Source organism: Topomyia yanbarensis, chromosome 3, assembly GCF_030247195.1.
Source record: "Topomyia yanbarensis strain Yona2022 chromosome 3, ASM3024719v1, whole genome shotgun sequence".
NCBI classification, from domain to species: domain Eukaryota; kingdom Metazoa; phylum Arthropoda; class Insecta; order Diptera; family Culicidae; genus Topomyia; species Topomyia yanbarensis.
The window spans coordinates 209159392-209180461 of NC_080672.1; the positions used below are offsets into that span (position 1 = coordinate 209159392).

Sequence of the window (21070 nt, forward strand, 5' to 3'; positions counted from 1 at the left end):
GAGATGGCTGAATTATATGCGTTTAAAATTGGACCACTTTTCGTTACATACCATTTTTGTAGAATTTGCAACGTGCACCCCTATATCGAAAACAAAGACGTAGTCCTACGTCAAAAAACCGCGACCATTGCCGCGTATTCAAAACGCAATGAACATCAGCGGTTAGAGCTCGAATAGCGCTTGACATTCCTTTGTTGACAAATTTGGACCAAACCAAAGCGACTTTCCTTTTACAAAGCAGAGATGCCAGATTTGCAGACAAGTCTGCAAATTCGCAGACTTTTAATTTAAGCTGCAGATTTTTTCGATGACGCAGATATTTGCAGATTTTCTAGTTTGGTTGCAGATATTTGCAGATTTTTTAGTTTTGTTGCAGATATTTGCAGATTTTTGAATATAAAGGCTTTTGGTTACACTAGCTTTCCTGACATTTTTGTTCTTCCCAGACATTTAAAATTATTGTTGCAGACATTTGAAAAAAGTACCTGGCATCTCTGTTACAAAGCTCATCGCAGTGAATGTCTGCTTTATCAATCGTGGTCGGTCCACTCGATTCCTTGATTAATACAGCAATGATGTAGTAAATAATGGCACAGGACTACTGATACTATCCATCCGAACTACAATGCGACAACCTTGTTCACGGATTCTAATACAAAAATTGGTTTAATCATTGCATGCTCGAATAATACAAACCTGGTTTAATCATGTGAAATATTTTTGTTAGATTGTCCTTGATGCTTTCACTGAAGGGGGAATAGATTAGATATCTGATGATTGATTACAATCGCTTCACCTGCTGCGGGGTATATGTATATTTGGATAAAGATGTAAATTATGGATAGCGTAACGCCAAATATTCAGGTCATGGCAAGAAATTAGTATAGCCATGTCGGAATTCGGTAGAACAATTTGCATGACATCTATATTTTTTAAAGAAAAACGGTTGTCAATTCTACCAAGTGGGTGCTATGGAAGGACATAGACATCGCATTTGTCAAAATAGCTGGTCATACAACTTCCGAATCCGAACCTAAACTGATTGAAATAATGAAGAACACCAATAGAAAAACGAACAATGAAGAACACCATCGATTCGAAAGCATCCAACGACTTCAGATCTTTTGACCAAACCTGTAACCGAATCTTGAGAATCGCAGGTTTGATTATATTCAAAACTTTCTACCAAAGACCCAACCATGAACCAGTATCTTTGATATACTGCAGATAAATGGTTTACGTATCGTATCCGGTAGCGGGTTTCTCCTTTTCAATCAATGTCAATTAGTTTATCCTGGCTAACGCTTGCTTTGTACACTTGCTTGCAAAGTGGCTTACGAAGTTGGTCTGTGCATCCAAATGATTTTTCGCGTTCGTCAGAACGTAAACTGTGAACAAAACTAGAGTAACAAGAAACGTAGCTGTCTAGTAGATAAAATAACCACGGTTCCGTAATATGCCCACCGACGTGCCAGTTTCCTTAATTGTTTAAATTAAAATACTTTGTTACACTAGTGGCATCTGTATAATGGTTCGTTCAGGCACGTAGCCAGAGGGGGGGCTAGGGGGCTAAAGCCCCCCCCGAAATTTTTCAAAAATAAATTTAACAAACCGGTGACTTTTAACAAAACTTGTTGCTTATTTGGTTTGAACAAATTATTGAGAAAAAGTTAAAGAAGGCTATTTCTAACCACCGAAGGTAATGGTCACGAAATTCAGTGTGCTTTATGCTTTTGCTCGAGCCAGTGCGAAGCGAACAACAAAAAAGTAACTTTTATATTGTGTGCCTTGTCTGAAGAATACAAGAGACTGTTACTTTAATTGTAGCTGTAATAATCTGTCGAGATTAGTGATTAGCAGAAGCAAGAATTGGTGCTCCAGCCAAATGCGGTGATTATAAAATTATTGATCATTCGCATCCTGAAGGTGTAAATAGAGATTAGACTTTCGGAAACCGGCTCTATCCAGTTCTACCATGGCAGGCATTTAGCGCTCAACAAATTAGTGCAGACGAAACCATTCATTTCGCACAACTTAAAGCACAAGGTTGTGTGTGACAATGCTATAATTAAGATCCTTCTGTATATGGACTATGAGAAAATGAATGTTCCGCTACAAAATCGGATACCGCTTACTCGCAGATTAATGTCACATTTGGGAGAAATGGAATCTATTTGGAAGGGCAATTATTGAGGGCGAAAAGCAAGGAAGATATTCGCGAACATAAAGGCAGCAACTACGATGATGACACGGAAATGTACAATAACGAGATAGAAATGAACTACTCCCCCCCAAGACATAGTTGGTGAGGAAAAAAATATTATTATTTTATTAAAATAATAGGCAATCACGAAGAGGGACTAAAATGTTGGGACTGATTGAATCTATAAGTCAATAAGTTGGGATAACAGTTTCGATTTCATGTCTTAAGTATGTGACAGTCTTTCGTTCCGTTTTTGCTCGTCATGGAATAAAATGAGAGAGATAATCTTAAATAAGAGAGCAAAGAGAGGAAAAAATCAACCAATCTAAATCGACTCAAGATCACTCTTCTATCTTTACTATACACTCAACACGAGTTCTTTCCGAATTGCGCTCTGATCTTCTCATTTCGTCTTCGTTGCGTTAGGTGCAACAACTTTAATTGAAACTTTTTCCCAAATAGTGATAAAACAAACATGTAATCAGACAAACATTACAACTTTCTTCAAGAAATCATACATCTCTTCCAATCTTGATGATGATTGAAAAAAATCAAGAGCTAATTATTTTTATTCACAATCAAACCTATTACTAAACAGATTAGTGTTCATATTTGTTTAATGAATTGGCAAAGAGTTTTGCAAAAGTTTTACAGGAAACGGATAATTTGCTGTAATTTAAAACAGACAACTCTAAAAGAAAGCCTCGGCAAATTAGGTGCAAGTGCGATGTGTTCTCTTCCATGTGTCGGAAGCAAGTGATGCTGAAATTATTATCTATGTTTATAGTCTCTAGTTATTTTGGTGGTGTCATCAATGTTATATTTACCAAATTTTATGTAAATTAGAAGCATTGAGTAATCAGTGCTAAGTAATTTTCTTTCGATTTGTGAATAGATTCTGAGCAGTTTCGCTCAGTAGATTAAATTCTGGGTAGTTTCCATTAGTAGATTAAATCATTGAAATATATATTTGACATTGTCCAAAACCCCACGAATTCCGAAATAAAACCTTCAAATAAATAAATAAAACCAAAATGTTCAAATATAATATTTACTTAATCTAGGTAATCTTCTCAAGTTACAACGGTTTTGCAAGATTGTCAAAAGTCAATAGAGCTAAGGCATTTTTGCTTTGTAGTGAAATCAGTAGTTTTTGCACTCACTTTACATTTTGACTTTTACTATAGTTTTAGGGATCTAGGAAAATCAGTCTACGATATTTTTAATTCATAAGTACAATGATATAAAAAGTACCTAAAAAGAATCAACTTAAACAGATAAAAAGATAGTTGTTAGCGAACCCCTGGGTTCTAGCGCACCCCTGAATAGACTATCCCTACCGCGAAACAAGTGACGTGGATAGATGACAGAATAAAGACAGGGCAATGACAGACATGAGTAATCAGTTATCGGAGATTTATTAAAAGCATATATATATCGTTGTTATTTAACTAAATTTACTTAAAATTACTTAGAGCTAAAATATAAATTGGGCATTGTGAACTTAAACTAGCTTAGCCTAGAAAAGGAGGTAACATTATAAATTTAATTCGTAAGGTTTACTATTATTACTATTGCTGAATTAATTTCATATGAAGAACCACGTTAAGTTTCGATATCCTAACCTCAAATCAGTATCAGCGTTCTGGCACCAGATAGAACCGTAGGCAAATCCTGGAGCAGCAAGCAGCTCAGAATCGGGTTAAAAAATTAGGCGTTATTAAACGTAAGTTATCTCACATATTTATATAGAATTAGTTAAAACACAATATTCCTTTCATTCAGAAATTTTAAATATACCGCAAATCACGGGGAATGATCACGGATCTTGATGTAGCCTCTGATCGTGCTTCGATGGGCGAAGGCTCCAAGCAAATTTACAGTGGGCATAGTTGCAAAACATGTACATTAGCCGATAGCAGCAGAATGGTTCAATACGATAACTGTGATGATTGGCACCATTTCACGTGTGTAGGAGTCTCGCAGCTGGTGCAATACGAAGATTGGTGTTGTATCAAATGCAGTTCTATGAAGCTAATAAAAGGAAAACAAAAGTATACAGGAACAAAGCCGAAGCTGGTCAGGAAAAATAGGAACAAAGAAGCCAGGTAAACCTCGAAAACGCAAATCGATCGAAGAGCAATCGGATGTGAAAATCAACGGTAAAAATACGGAGTACCAGCTTCGCGCGAAAGAACAAGTCGGAAATCACTCGAAAGCTGGATCGGTTAAATCTACTGTTTCCAATTCAGTTAAAGCGCGGCTGGAACTTAAGCTTCGTAAGCTGGAGGCTGAACAAACTATACTAGATGAGAAGAGAAAGCTTCTAGATGAACAACTGAGCGTTATGGAGGAACTGGCTGAGCTGCAGAGCGAGCGGGGAAGCAAAAGCGTGCATGAGGACTGCAATTCTCGGGTTCACGACTGGCTGAGTAAGGAGTTTTCTGAAAAAATGAACATCTCTCAAAATGAAAGCGAATCATCTAAAGCGAATGAACTCGCCGAATCAGAAGAAACAAGCTCTTACGAAGAAGATGAATCTGGAGACTCGACGGACGAATCCGACCAGGATGAAGCGGATCTAGAACTAGCACGTAGCTTTTGTCCAAAGAAACGGTCCACCCCCAAAGACGAGGGTAACAAGCGAATGAGCCGAGAGCACAATTCCGCTACTAAGTGCAAACCAACATCCTGTATCTTGACTCGAAATCAGTTAGCAGCTTGTCAGATCGTTTCCAAGGAACTTCCTATCTTTACCGGAAATCCCGAGGAGTGGCCAATGTTTCTCTCAACTTATGAGAACACTACATCAATGTGCGGTTTTCGGGACGACGAATATATGATCCGCCTTCGAAACTGTCTGAAGGGAAATGCGCTCACATCGGTTCGAAGTTTTCTTCTTCACCCTTCTACTGTGGACAAAGCGATGGCAGCTCTTAAATTGCGGTTTGGTCAACCACACTCAATCATCAACGCCTTGAAGGAAAAAATTCTTTGTATACCGCCTTTGAAGCCAGATGCAATTGACAAACTTATCGACTTCGCGTTGGCTGTGCAAAATCTGTATGCGACCATCGGTGCATGTGGGCATAAAGAATATTTGCGGGACGTATCTTTACTGCAGGAACTTGTAGCCAAACTTCCACCTTCTATCAGATTAGACTGGGCCAGGCAGTGTAGAAATCTTCGAAAGGTGAATTTAGCCGCTTTCAGTAAATGGGTTTATACGCTTGCTGAGGATGCCTGTCTCGTCGTTGGGAATACCGACAAGCAGCAGTTTCACGACCAATATGGGCCACGCAAAGGAAAAGCCACATTAAACGTGCACTCTGAATTGGCGGGATCCAGCCTACAATATGAGAAGTCGCCGAAACAGGAAGCACCAACTGGAGCACTTGATAATGAGAACACCGCGAGTTGCGCCATCTGCCGAGGAGAATGTCAATCACTAGAAAGATGCCAAAAATTCCAGAATTTATCGTACGATGAAAAATGGGCTGCTGTACGTGAGTTCAAGGTCTGTCGAAAGTGCCTAAAAAATCACAAGGGGGGATGCAATTATCAACCATGTGGTAGGGATGGATGTATATTTAAACACCATCCGCTATTACACAAAGTTCTTAAAGCGGAATCACCAATTACATGTACACCAAACGGAGCCCAATCATGTAATACCCACCGAACCCAACCAAATTCAAGTCTTTTCCGTTATGTGCCTGTTGTCCTGCACGGTAAACAAAAGAGCGTTGAATGTTACGCGTTTCTCGATGACGGATCAGAATTGACACTCATTGACCAAGAGATTGCTAATGAACTAGAGCTCGCAGGTATTCCACGTCCATTATGCCTTAAATGGACTGGTGGCACTGAGCGATACGAAGCTGAATCACAAAGTGTAGACCTGTTCATCTCCGGACAGAATGGCAAACGGTATCTCATGGACGATGTGCGCACTGTCCAAGAACTTCAGCTGCCCAGACAAACACTAGACGTTGAACGTCTTCAGAATTTACATCCTTATCTTCGAGGTATACCCGTGCAATCTTATCGTGATGTCTGCCCACGCATTCTGATTGGTGTGAAACATGCCAGTGTGTCGCTAGTACGTAAAAGCCGCGAGGGGCAACCATCTCAACCCATTGCAATTAAAACCAACGTGGGTTGGATCGTTTATGGTGGATCGTCGACGGAACAATCGGTTACCATGACACACTTTACCAATCACGAATGCTCATGCGATGGCAATCATGACGACGCTCTTGTTCGCACAATGAAGGAATACTTTAACTTAGACAGCTTAGGTGTCACGAGACCCGTAAAAGATATCCGTTCCAGAGATGATGAATACGCCCTAAACCTTTTAAATGAACTCACGCGTATCAATGGGCAACGTTTCGAAACTGGACTACTCTGGCGACAAGGTGCGATTCGACTGCCAGACAGCAAGTCGATGGCATTGCAGCGCTTTAAAAGCTTGGAAAAACGCATGGAAAGGGAAGAAATACTATCCCATACCTTGAACGAGAAGATTGCGGATTATCGCGCAAAAGGATATATACGCAAATTGGAAAGTGAAGAAATCAACCGAGTGCATGAGCATGTTTGGTATTTGCCTGTGTTTCCCGTTACGAATCCAAACAAACCAGGCAAGGTGAGGATAGTCTGGGACGCGGCAGCATGCAGTTATGGTATCTCTCTGAATTCCGCACTGCTCACCGGTCCTGATCTGCTGGTTTCTTTGATATCTGTTCTCTACAAATTCCGTGAACGTCGATTTGCCATATGTGGCGATATTTGTGAAATGTTTCACCAAATTCGTATGCGTCGGGAGGACCAAAACTTTCAACGGTTTCTATGGCGAGACGACTGTACGCAGAAGGAGCCAAGCGTTTTTGTTATGCAGGTGATGACGTTTGGGGCGTGTTGCTCACCCTGTAGCGCACAGTTTGTCAAAAACCACAACGCGGAGCGCTTTGCTAAAGACTATCCAGAAGCTGTGAATGCAATCATCAAAAGTACATACGTCGACGACATGTTATGCAGCGTTGATACAGAGGATGAGGCCGTTCGTCTGGCGCAGGAAGTCTATTTCGTTCACAAGCAAGGGGGATTCGAAATCAGAAATTGGATGTCAAATTCCCCCCGCGTGTTGGCTGCTTTGAACGAAGATCAGTGGACAGAAAAGAGCTAAGACTTAACTTCGGACTTAGCTACGGAAAAGGTTCTGGGAATGTGGTGGTGCACTGCTTCTGATTGCTTCACATTCAAGATCAATTGGCACCGTTTCGATGAAAACATTCTCAATGGGAGTCGTCACCCTACAAAACGAAAAGTACTACGGACACTCATGACCATCTACGATCCAATAGGACTTATTTCACATTATTTGATGTTCCTGAAAGTGCTTTTGCAAGACATATGGCGGTCATCTGTAGGATGGGACGACGCAATAGAAGAAACACATAACAACAAGTGGCGCACATGGCTCAAACTTCTTCCACAAGTAGAAAATTTGAAAATTCCAAGGTGCTATTTACCAACCACGATCGCAGGCGATTTAATAGATGTCCAACTACATACTTTTGTAGATGCTAGCGAGTTGGGAATGTCTGCGGTAGTTTACCTTCGAATTGAAAGAGGGGCCAGAATAGAATGTTCATTGGTCGGCTCAAAAACACGTGTCGCTCCTATAAAATATCTCACGATTCCAAGGTTAGAACTACAAGCAGCGGTAATCGGTGCAAGGCTAGCTGATTCTATTGCCGGTAGTCTTTCCATAAAGATCTCCCGTCGATTTTTCTGGAGTGACTCTCGAAACGTACTGTCCTGGCTCCGTGCGGATCATCGAAGATACAGTCAATTCGTTGCGGCTCGTGTGAGTGAAGTTCTTGAACTGACGGAGCTCAAAGACTGGCGGTGGGTTCCAACAAAACAAAATGTTGCTGACGAAGGAACCAAATGGCAACGGCAACCGAGTCTAACAATTGATAGTAGGTGGTTCAATGCACCAACGTTTCTTCACCTACCGGAGACAGAATGGGTCGTGACGCCGCTTGAATTGAGAGTTACAGAGGAGGAGCTTCGTGTTACTGTTCATACCCACATCAAAGGCAAAGATCCGATCTTGTTGGCGAAGGACTTCTCGTCCTGGAGACGCTTAATTCGCGTTACAGCTTACGTGCTGCGCTTCATAAATAATGTTCATCGCAACCAGTTGACTAAAACCTCTAGCTACCTGTCTGGCGATGAGATAAAGCGCGCGGAAGAGTATCATTTCAGGCAAGCACAGAAAGATGCGTATCCAGCAGAATTGTTTATACTAAAAATAGAGAAGGAAGAACAAGCAAAAATTAGAAAAATTCCTAGGAATAGTTCAATTTACGGATTGAATGCAGTTTTGGACCACAGTGGACTAATAAGAATGAAAGGAAGAACTGGGGCGTGTCCCTATCTGGATGCAGAGGCTATTAGTCCAATTATTCTCCCATGGGATCATCATATAACCAAACTAGCTGTAATTGACTTCCACGAAAAATATCATCACCAGAATCAGGAAGCGGTTATCAACGAGGTCAAGCAACGGTTCTGTATTCCACGACTAAGAAGACTCTACGGCCAGATTCGATCGAGCTGTCAACGTTGCAAGATACGTGATGCAAACCCGCAACCTCCAGCGATGGCGGACCTACCTCCTTGCAGATTAGCAGCGTACGATCGGCCCTTCATACATACAGGTGTCGACTATTTCGGTCCGATGGAAGTAACAGTGGGACGAAGGGTAGAAAAAAGGCGGGGTGTCCTGCTAACGTGTCTTACTATCCGAGCAGTACACCTGGAAATAGCTAGCTCTCTCAACACAAGCTCCTGTATTATGGCTTTGAGAAACTTCGCCGTACGACGTGGAATGCCTGCTGCATTCTACAGCGATCGAGGAACAAATTTCATTGGTAGTGATCGGGAATTAAAACGGCTTATACATGGTATCGATCAAACCCTCATGGCAAAAGAGTTTACAACACCACAGACTACATGGCACTTCAATCCACCGGCGGCTCCCCATATGGGGGGGAGCTGGGAACGGCTGATACGATCGATAAAGCGAAACCTATCGGAGATAATGAAGGCCAGACGCCCAACTGATGAAGAATTACGGAATGCACTGCTGGAAATCGAAGGTATTCTGAATTCGCGCCCTCTGACGCACGTACCTGTGGATAACGAATCAGCACCAGCACTTACACCTAACCACTTCCTGTTAGGATCCTCAGATGGATCTAAACCGTTGACAATCTTGAACGATAGTTCGATTTCATTACGACGTGGGTGGCAAACATCGCAGGTCATTGCTAATCAATTCTGGAAGAGATGGCTTCGTGACTACTTACCCGAAATAACGCGGCGCTCCAAATGGTTTGATAAAGTAAAACCAATTGAAATAGGCGACATTGTTATGATCGTGGATGCTGATCATCCCAGGAACTGCTGGCCCAAAGGACGAGTCATTAATACAGTCAACAAGGATGGGCAGGTTCGAAGAGCTACGATACAAACGGAACGAGGTATTTATGAACGACCAGCTGTTAAATTGGCAGTTCTTGACGTAGGGTGCGTTGCGGAGTAGGCCGCTCTGAATAGATTCGGCATACTTGGGGGGGAGTGTTAGCGAACCCCTGGGTTCTAGCGCACCCCTGAATAGACTATCCCTACCGCGAAACAAGTGACGTGGATAGATGACAGAATAAAGACAGGGCAATGACAGACATGAGTAATCAGTTATCGGAGATTTATTAAAAGCATATATATATCGTTGTTATTTAACTAAATTTACTTAAAATTACTTAGAGCTAAAATATAAATTGGGCATTGTGAACTTAAACTACCCAAATAACCACATGCATTATATTGAAGCATTATTTTAACATCGATAATGTTCATTTGCTCTAAAACTACTTTCTTAAAGCAGTGCTACCATAACACAACATCCCAAATGTTTCAAGACATTGCCTCTTATGAGCAATGTAACAGGCATTATACACACCTTTAGAGCAACGGTTTAGTGTTTGATTGCATTGCATTTACAAATGCTTTGACGCTCTGCTGCGCTACATTTGAAAAGCATATAATGCTTGAACTAAATGTTACGAAACATTAAAATAATTTGACGTTTATGAAGAAAATGTTCTAATAAAAAAATATCAACCTGAAACAACATGGAGAGTAGTGTGGCAAACGGACAATTTTCTACGAATGGGGCAAAAATATCGGAGCGCTGTAGCACCTATAGCTTTTAACCAATCCTATTTCCGTGGAGGAATACATGAAACTAAACAACACGAGTATGCATCCCTATAATTTCCAACTCAGATGAAGCATATCATAGAGAAACCACTAAATGCTCATTATTTCATCTGCACAATTTGATGTCAATACTAACCATGTTTCGGAATCTCTACTAAAAACTGATCTCTGCTTCGTTTGTTGATGTTTATATTTCGCGATCCGAGAGCCACCCGATAAATACTAATCTACTCAAAAAATGACAAATGTTTGCACCTCTCCTTCTATACCGGCGTGTCATTGCATTAACAAAGGCTATATAATGTAAAACGTTATTCATATATTGCAAATATCATTCCGTCGGCAGCTATCCTCCACAGATAAGAGTGCTAACGGCCTACCTCGTATGAAGCTGATGTCAGATGATCATGGTTCGGATCCCCTAAAATTAATTTAAAAAATCTGAAGGAATTGAAATTTTGTGGTGATGTTAATGTTGTAATAAGAAGAAATGGAAAAAAGGAAAACGTTCATTTTTCATTTTAATTATTTTCATTTTGATATTATATCAGCCTTATGTAGTGTTGTATAACATCGATCTGTCAAAACGAAACAAACATTATTGCAGCATCTAGTAATGCCTTTAGCAGACTGAAGCTTTATAAGAGCGTTATTAATGTAAAATAAATGCTTTCTTTAACAGCTCTTACATCAGTCGCTTAATCGCCCTTTTCCACTTTATAAAAGCATTGGTGTAGCATTTACAGCAATGAAGCATTTTATCGCATTCGACGAACGACTCATTTAAGACTGTTAACTTTACATCATTTGAAGCGTCGTGGTTACTTGGGTAGCTTAGCCTAGAAAAGGAGGTAACATTATAAATTTAATTCTTAAGGTTTACTATTATTACTATTGCTGAATTAATTTCATATGAAGAACCACGTTAAGTTTCGATATCCTAACCTCAAATCAGTATCAGCGTTCTGGCACGTGATAGAACCGTAGGCAAATCCTGGAGCAGCAAGCAGCTCAGAATCGGGTTAAAAAATTAGGCGTTATTAAACGTAAGTTATCTCACATATTTATATAGAATTAGTTAAAACACTATATTCCTTTCATTCAGAAATGTTAAATATACCGCAAACTTCGAACGAATAGCCGGTGTATTACTGATTTGGAAAATCAACAATAGTTATTCTGAGTTGCCTGATAATGTTGTCGAAGATAGTCTTTAACCCATTACCTATGAGAGTCAAATGAAAAAAAAACATGTGTTTTTTCAGGATTGTTTTGATTACGACATGATCAGTATCATTTAAATTGAAAATTTCATAAAGTCGAGTTAACGCAAACTTCGGATGAAGTCAAAGAGCTAGTAATAGTAGAAAGAAACCTGATCATGAAAATAGGAGTTGAACCTATTTTCTGCATCTACAAATCGCCTGCCTTATCAGAAGATTTGAAGCAAATTTCGACATTCACTTTGTTCGGACATTCATTGCAACGGTAAACTTTGATTTCACACTGATATATTCCTATTCATGGGGACAACCTTGACGTTGGTTTCGTTCTTCTGATTAGCAAATGCGTGTAAAGTTTCATGAGACGGGTTTTTGGATATTTTTCTACTCACTCCAATTTAGCGTCTTCTACAAATTGTAAAGGTGTATCGAATGTGTAGCATTTTCAAGCAGCGTAGCATGCAGCGTAGCATTTTCAAGCAGCCCTTAATACTTTGAGCTCTTGACTATTCATTTTTGTAACTAGAGAAATTTCTAACTTGTAAATTAAAAATAATCAAATTTAATTCGTCGATGCACTATAGCCTTTCTTGTAACAGGCAACATATTATTAGAGTTTTTAGTGTCTATTGTCTTATTTTTGGAATTGTTTTCACTAAGAACTTTTCATAATTACGTTCAGTTTCCAGTGATTGTTTCAAGTCATCAGAATTAATACATTTATGCAATAATTTTTAAGCCCCTCCCGAAACAAAATCCTGGCTACGGGCCTGGGTTCGTTTGATGGACGTCGATAAATCAACAGTACGCAAAATCCAAAGTGTATTGACGTTGTACCAAATGTGCTAGAACGAACAAACTATCTTTTATTCTTGTTAAAAAATCGTTTCTTATCTTTCCCAGCTTTTTATTATCTTGTGTATGCACTAATTCACAAAACTGTTCGTTAAAAGAACAAAAAGTAACAGAGATCTTTTTCAATGAGTACAGTTTCAACAGTGAATTTCGTTCATGTTTTTCATGCCGCCATCTTTGAATTTCTTCTGGTCCATTAGTACGCACACGAAAATTGCTTATTTGGGTTCGATTCCAAAAGCCGCATATATGATTGGAGATTTTTAGAAAAAAGCTTTTTCTACTCCAAAAAAGGCGAATGACCCTAAGGTTAAAACCTCTAAAATCGAATGAAACAAAAAAGCTGCTATTAAGTTCACTCTCTGCCCAACCTAAATATCCGCAATACAATACGTTAGATTCCACTGAATATGGAATTCGGTGAATTTGAATTAAAACAATCTGTTTACCGCGTTTTCGATTGCCGCTCTTTTTGAATTTTTTCAAAAAGCGCGGTTTTGTTCTTTTAGTACAACGCCGCGTTTACCGTTCCGCCATCATTGCGGACAACCGCATTGACTTGCATATATTCAAAATTATAATTGACAGCCGCTTTCCGTGGCCGTTCCGCTTCCGTCGCAATTGCGTTTAGGCCTCTGGGTATTGTTGGCAGCTTGATAGATTTTTTGTAGAAAATTCGTTAAGATGAATGTATTGAAAATTTTATTGTCTGTTTGCTACTAAATTAAAACGCTGTTTTTTAAACAGTATTAATAAACGTTTTTATACGGTATATGAACATGGTGATAAGATCAAACAAGCAAAACTCCGGGATTGTCCCAGTTCACCCACCATACCTCGTTCTTTTCAATTTTCATGTAAGAAAAGGAAATTTATAAGAGAAATTACGAGGCTTCATTGTGAGATAGAACAGCTCATCCGATAGATTGGTCAATTGCAACCCAACTATTGTCACTGTGCTTAAAGTCGTAGCGGGTTTACTACATTGTGTAAGGCAATGGCTGTGTCTACAGCGGCTACCCACCGCTGTCGATGGATTCCCATCAGTTCCTTTTTCTTTTTTCCTTTTTTATTTCGACTATGTTAGTCACATTTTCTTTTTTACATTTTAACGACATTCAATTAGCTAGAGATTACTGGGTAAGGAAAGTAATGAAAATTAGAGCCATAGTACTCAAGTGAGAGCAAGGATGTGAAGTGAACAGATCGGAAAACTAGAAGTGGCAGGGTCATTACTATGGGCGGAAAGAGATTTCGGATCGAAAAAGGCCAATTCGATTGTAGCACTTAAACGAAAACGTGTTTTTGCCAGCCGTGTTCACGTATCGAGGGATAAGACAGTTAAAAAATGCATTGAACATAAATTGCACTCTCATTACCCCTGCTCAATTTGTCTGATTCAGTCTTCCCCGTAACTTACGAAACTGTCCTGCAGGAAACCCCTTCGTCATTATGTCCGCTTCTTATTGTTCCGTCGGGACGTACCGTAACTCAAACTGCCCCTGTTGAACCAAATCGCAGACGAACTGATGTTTAACATCGACGTGCTTAAGGCGGCTTCTAACCTTTGGCTCACGAACAATCCTTATTGTGCTTTGATTGTCTTCATAATACGATACAGCAGTGGTCATTTTATAACCCAGTCCCTCAATCAACCGCTTAAGCCACATACCTTCGCAAACAGCTGTACACAAGGCAACCAGTTCAGCTTCAGTGGACGACAATGACACTGATTGCTGCTTCCTCGTTCCCTAGACAGCCGTACATCCGAACACCTTGAAAACGTATCCCGTTACTGAGCGTCTATCTACCACATCGTTTGCCCAGTTAGTATCGCAATATGCTGCAAGCACAGGCGCCGCACTGTCGGCTTTAAATGTCAGTCCAATGCCCAACGAACCCTTAACATATCGCAATAATGAGTCCAATGCTCATCGGTAATTGATCGCCACAAAAAGATCAGGTCGACTGGTAAGCGTAGCATACATCAAACAGCCCACCAGCTCTCGATACGGCTTGGACGTACGGTTCGATTCCGATCACCCTTCTGCAAGCGTAGACGGCGCTCCATCGGAACGGATATCGGCTTGCACTCAGACATGTCAAACCTTTCCAAAAGGGTCTCTAAATATCTTCGCTGGCTGCTTCGCATTATTATCTGCTCAATGTTCCTCTCAATTTTCATTCCGAGAAAACATGATACCACCTTTGCATCCGTCATTCTGAACTCTTTGGATAGACAGCCCTTGATTACATTGATCTGATTCATGTCGTGACCCATTATCAATATGTCGTCAACATATAATAACAAAAACACCTTCTTGCCACCTAGGCTTCTAAAGTAGAGACACGTGTAACTTGCGTATCGCTACTGCCTAGCAAATATGAGACTCCCTTTCTCAACGACTCAGGTTCGGCATACGCTTGTGGCTAATCGCGGTCAAGAAAACACCTGATCTTTATCCTCAAGCAAACACAACTTTTATTTCCCTTTTCGTCGACACTTTTATTCTTTTTCTCCCACTTTTTTACTGTCTATCTCCTACCTTGGCACTTCTTTATTCTTCGGTTCTCTTCGGGGCCCCTTTTCCACTCCAGTCGTTGTCGCTGTCACTTCACCCCCGTACTCCACTGCTTCGCTCCGTTGATTCTGCGGTTCCACACGATGTTCTACGGCTACTGCACGTCGCTCGCTACCGGTCGTCTACGCGGCCTCGAGTGTTTGACGATCTCGAGCTTCGACGAGGGGTTCTATTCGTCGGCTATGCCCGGTTTCCCGCGTGAGTATTCGACGGTCGGACACGGTAGGGCTTTCCGGGTTCACAGGGGTTATACACTAAAACCACGGCTTCAAGGTATAAACTACGGGGTCCTGCGAACACAATGGGGGATGTCAAAATGGCGGATTGGCTTTGGGGGACGGTCGAGGCGTCACATGGGTTAGTTTAGGGGACGGTCAATTACCTGGAAGTCTGGATTCTCCGGTTAACTATCCAGTTCCTTATTTCTGCTTTTTAACTTCATTTCACTCTTTTTTGATTTAACACTCAGCTTCGCTTCTATAAGCTTCGACTTTTATTGCACTCTTCTGGCTTGACTTGAAAATTCCAACTTTCCTCGTCGATAGTTATCGGGCAATTGGGCATTAAATGAGAAAAAAAGTCGTTTTTTATTACTTACATCGATAAAGCTGATTTTCGTGATTGCAACAATGTTTTTTTCCAACTCAGGAAACGTGAAAACAATATTAAAAATTAAAATAAAGAAATATGTTGACAGTCTGGATTTGACACTATAAGCTAAGTATGCACCTCTTGCGAAATGAAATTTCATATACAAAACCTATGCATAAAAAACGTCGCGAAATGTTCGCGAAAAAAAATTTCGTTTCCATTTCGTAAGCGGTACGCAGCTCTCGCGAAAACGATAACGAAAAATGAAGTTAGCTGAGACACGGTTCGACAAACGATAAGTTTCATAATACTTCCGCGAGACAGCGCTGCTTTCTATGCGCTGTCACCAAGGCAAACTTTTTCCTTGCGAAATAATGGTCAGCGGTATTATTTCGCACGGAGGCTCGCGAAATTTTGACAGGTTGCAATGAAAAAATATAATAAAACACAAGATTGGTAATTTTTGTTATTTTTTTCATCGCAACCTGTCAATATTCGTAGTTTAGAAATTCAATATTTCGAATTTGAATTGTAAGTTTAAAAATATTACTGGAAGTGTGATTTTTTCTAGTTTTAAACAATTAAATTTAAATAATTAATATTATTTGCAGCACACCCGAACAAAGCAAATCAGCTCAACTAATCTTGTCTCAACATCCTGGATCTGGCAATCAGCCAACCAACATTAAATCGATGCAACCGCAGCAGTACCAACAACTCCCAATCCAGCAACAGCCATCAACCCCTCAAAAAAGGACCACATAGCAATTACTGCTCAAACGAACAACAGGAGTTTACGAATGATGGACACATCGGAAAATATTTCATCGGTACATTCTGCCTTAAAACTTGCCTGCCACTATTTTTACCAGCGGTTGCCTTCCTGATTTAGAGAAATCTGAGTCAAGCACAAACGTCATATTCCAGCCTTGGTTCATACCAGTTCCTTGCATGAAAATATCACTGCCTCCACAGTGCTCGTGATTCCATTCCAGCAGCAGCAAGCAATCACTATTCGAATGCTTATCGCAACATTTCACAGCAAGCTCAGCAGCAGAACCACCTTCAACCATAACTTCAGAAAATTAAGATTTCCTCCAGACCATGACCATCATCCTAAAGGTCGGTAGCAATAACGTTCAACCGACGGTACAACCTGGTCAGCAACCGCAATTAGTGCAATAGATCAAAGACAAATGTAGAAGACCATTGACCAACTGCAAAAAAGATAGCAACAGCACATTCAAACACAGTAGTAGCAGCATACTATACTGTACCATGCGGTGTGCAGGAGGACTTTTTATTCAGTTGGTGCGGCAAGGTGAGGCATTTTTATTACCTTTTTTATTTCGAAAGGATCAGTACCGTGTTTAGTACATTGTAATGTAATACCCTATTCTTCTTTTAAAAGCTCGAGTTTACTCATTTACGGATATTTTTTTATTATGATTTTTTCAGATCGAACACCAGCAACATATTATCATAGTAAACACCCAGCAAGAGAACGCAGTGATAATGAGCCAACAGAAAACACAACATCAAGATGCTCGGAAAGGACTTTCTCTTTCGGTATGTATTTACCAGTAGCATCCCTCCTCCAAACATTCCTTTGCATATCTAGATGTCCTTATCAATTCACAGAACAAACATAATGGCACGTCATGTTCAATCGGCTAACCGTTTGGAATAAGCGCTCATCATCGATTTCATGGCAAGGGAAGTGAGCAGCCAAAAGAAGGCATCGTTTTTTTCCGCAAGGTCGCTCTGGTCAAAATTTCAGCGAATTGCAAGGAATAAACCACCCGAGGGACAGTACCCGTGCTGATTCAGGACGATTTCCCATACTTTGTACCTTGCTATTGAATTTTAATACCCGATCGAAACGATGGCAAGCGCTGCCGATAACTAGGTCAGAAAGACGATGGATCAAGAAATTTCTGCACTCGGTAAGTGTTTATTTGTTATAACCTATTTTTGAAGCGATCATTGGGATGGGATTTGAATTTTTCTTTTCAATACAAATAGGTTAGCGAACTGAGTACATATCACCAAGGATAAGGATTCAGAGCCGGCGGCTGGCAGTCCAGAGAAAGAGAATGCGGAAAAAACCTAGTCCACCGGCAGTAGAACCAAAGCTGCACCTGATGTTTGGAGTTCGGTAGCTACGGAAATTCTGACTCTAGCAGCTCCTGAAGAAAAACAATCTGCAAGAGAAAATGAAAAAACAGCTTCCTCCGCGGAAGATGCAGAGGCATTCAAGTAAGTCGAAATCTGCAGAAAATTTTGATTAGGACATAAGGAACATTGAGAGACTCTCGTTGTTTACTTTCTCTTTCGATTATTATGACGTCACTACAACACATTGCACTAATTTTCCAGTACATAGCCGATGGTTTTTACTAAAATATTAGGCAAAGAGTTGAGTACTAAATATTGAAACGACCGAGTAATAAACAGAAGAGAACGACCCCAAAGAGAATCTCATTGTTGCTTACGTCCTATTCTAAATTTTCTCCCGAAATATTTAGTATCAGCTTTAAAATTATCCATGACTAATCTTTTAGCCCGGCGGGTGCAAGTTTGCTAATGAAAGATGTTCGCTAAGGTTTAGTAGAATCAAAGCTGGATCTGGAGGTGCAGCAGAAGGATTCTTCTTCGCCGATTGGTTGGTTAAAACTTTCGAAGCTTTGCACATGAAGCCGGAATTACTACAGGGAGTCTATGCGATGGGTTTCAACGCCCCTTCCAATATTCAGGAGATGGCTCTACCTACTCTGTTGGCCGGTCCGCCACGGAATATAATCGCCCAGAGTCAGTCGGGAATAGGAAAAACCGCTGCCTTCGTGCTGGCAATGCTCACTTGAGTCCATCAGTTAAAAAACCTGCAGGTGATTTGCCTTTCCCCCACGTATGAGCTGGCAATTCAGAAGGGGGAAGTAGCTGCCAAAATGGCAAAGTTTTGTCCGGAAATCAAACTTCCTTACACCGTTCGCGGTGAGGATACCGTCAAAGGGGCGAAGCTGACTAATCGTATCATCATCGGAACACCCGGCAAGCTAATGGACTGGGGTATAAAGTTCAGGACGTACGACCTAGTTTTCCCTTTTTGTACTGGACGAGGCGGGTGTTATGGTTGGTGTTCTTCTTGGCCACGTATGAGCTAGAAGCTAGAGTTTGCCGAGTACATCGTACCCAATCCGATCGTCATTCGGCAGGCGCGGGAGCAAGAATCACTCGATAACATCAAACAGTACTACGTCATGTTCCGCAACCAAGACGAGAAATTGTGTGATTATCGTCGGACAAGCGATCATTTTCTGTCATATGATGTATAGGACAGTTGTAAACTCCAAGTAAACTTATTTTCAGAACTGTTAATCGATCGAAACAGGTACGCAAAATGGCCGGTTGGTTGACCGGCAGGATGTCCCAGGATGGTCACTCGGTAGCGGTACTGTCCGGTGATCTAACGGTGTAGCAACGGTTGGACGTTCTGGATCGATTCCGAACCGGACTAGAGAAGGTACAGATTATAACGAACGTTTTGTCCAGGGGTAAGTTCCACCACTTGATTCTGGCTACAGCACCAGGTTACGGAGAGATTCTTTCGTCTTAGGTACCGACGTCGAACAGGTGACCATTGTCGTCAACTTCGACCTGCCGATGGATCAGCAGGGACGAGCCGATTGCGAAACGTATCTACATCGAATTAGACGCACCGGTATATTCGGTAAGTGTGACTCATTCTTGTGATCCTATAGATTGTATTTCTTCCCACTTCTTTAACAGAACGGAATCACCATCAACCTAGTGGGCAGTGATCGAAGCATGATGATTTGCAGATCAATCAAAAAACACTTCCGGAAAAAGATTCAGTTACTAGACGCGGAGAGCTCGGACGAAATTGAAAAGATCGCACCGTAAAGTGTTTTCGAGCAGCTACTGGTGAAAGGCGTAGGAGCTTTTTTGGGTCATACTTGTTTTGATTCTGAATTTATAATTTTATATTTTTTTTCCTTGATCTGACATAAGGTATACAAATGTAACCAACAGGGTATCGTAAGCTATTAAATTTACAATTACAATATAGTTCTACCCAGTTCTATCCAAACATTTGAAAAGTAAGTGCAAAATGTAACAAATTGAAATTTCATGTTTTCTATTAACAAATATCTACCCGAGCACGTACATAACGCAACATTTGATTATGAAGAATTTTGATAGCGATTTTACAACAATTTATAAAAGGGCCTAATTGATTTTTATGACCGAACTGATTATGAAAGGACCTAACTGATTGAAAAGTGCCTAACTAGCAATACACTCGTTTTAAATGGATTATAACATATTATTGTATTATGACTGATTGTAAAAGGCTTATAACATCTTTTCCATAATTTACATACAGGGTCAATCTGACCATCAAATCAGAATTCAGTTAATTCGTCTAACTTTCGGTGTAATATCAGACTTGAACAGCATTTTTTGTGTGAGGTATTCTGCCGCTAGAAGCAAAACTATGGGAATCCCTATACACATGGGACAATTATGTTTCTTGCGGCAGTAATACAAGTAGTAGCAATATGCGCAATTCCTTAAACCTCTCTAGTGTTTCATTCAATAAGAATTACCACGAATTACTTATGGCAATAAATTTGAATTACGATTCTCACAATTGTTATACCAAAAATAGGTTTGTATCCGTACTGATTATTGGTAGCATTCCCTGAGACTTCCAGAACCTTTAGTAGTAGCCATTGTTATCATAATCGATTTTTAACGTCAGTCAAAGTTTAAAGCCTAGGGTTTGGTTCGACCTGAAACCGATTGAGTAGGAGTCGGTTGTTATATTTGCGTTATATTTCCGGATTCCGAAACGTGTTTCGAAAGGTAGTTTCCCCGAGACTTGTGAAAGCGGTAAAGGCGGCCAAGGCAATCAGATTTGCTTCTTAATGGTCAAACGCCGACTTAGAGTTACGATTCGGACAATTACAATAGATTTGGTTTGAGCGAATTTCGATCATTTCCCTGGGTCTTCTAGAACCGGTAGAAGCAGCCAATTTAGATAGAAAATGGCCAGCCAATGATTTAAATTTCCGATTGCAGGAATTGTGCTGTCTAAATTGGTCAGACTGAACTTCCCCGAGACATCCGGAACCGTCACAAATAAGCATTATGATTAATCATGCTCGAAATATGATTCACGCTGAGTACGTCACTTCCCTGAGAGCTTCATGAATGGCAAATAGGTTTACAATTGTTACTGATTTCATACACATCCGTGATGAATTAATAAAATACATCATTTAAAACATTTA

The 21070-nt window shown here is 40.5% G+C and overlaps 2 protein-coding genes and 1 pseudogene across 2 annotated transcripts; all 3 read left to right on the forward strand.

The window, feature by feature from the left end:
- The first annotated feature begins 4018 nt into the window (after positions 1–4018).
- LOC131687616 (uncharacterized) lies at positions 4019–7394 on the forward strand. The gene is made up of 2 exons (XM_058971705.1): positions 4019–4174; positions 4248–7394. The coding sequence occupies exons 1-2, from the start codon at positions 4019–4021 to the stop codon at positions 7392–7394; spliced, it is 3303 nt and encodes a 1100-aa protein (XP_058827688.1).
- A 156-nt stretch (positions 7395–7550) lies between these two features.
- On the forward strand, positions 7551–9824 carry LOC131687618 (uncharacterized). The gene has a single exon (XM_058971706.1). It carries the CDS (start codon positions 7551–7553, stop codon positions 9822–9824), a length of 2274 nt encoding a protein of 757 aa, XP_058827689.1.
- Positions 9825–17848: 8024 nt separating this feature from the next.
- On the forward strand, positions 17849–20084 carry LOC131687619 (DEAD-box helicase Dbp80-like; annotated as a pseudogene).
- The last annotated feature ends 986 nt before the right edge of the window (positions 20085–21070 follow it).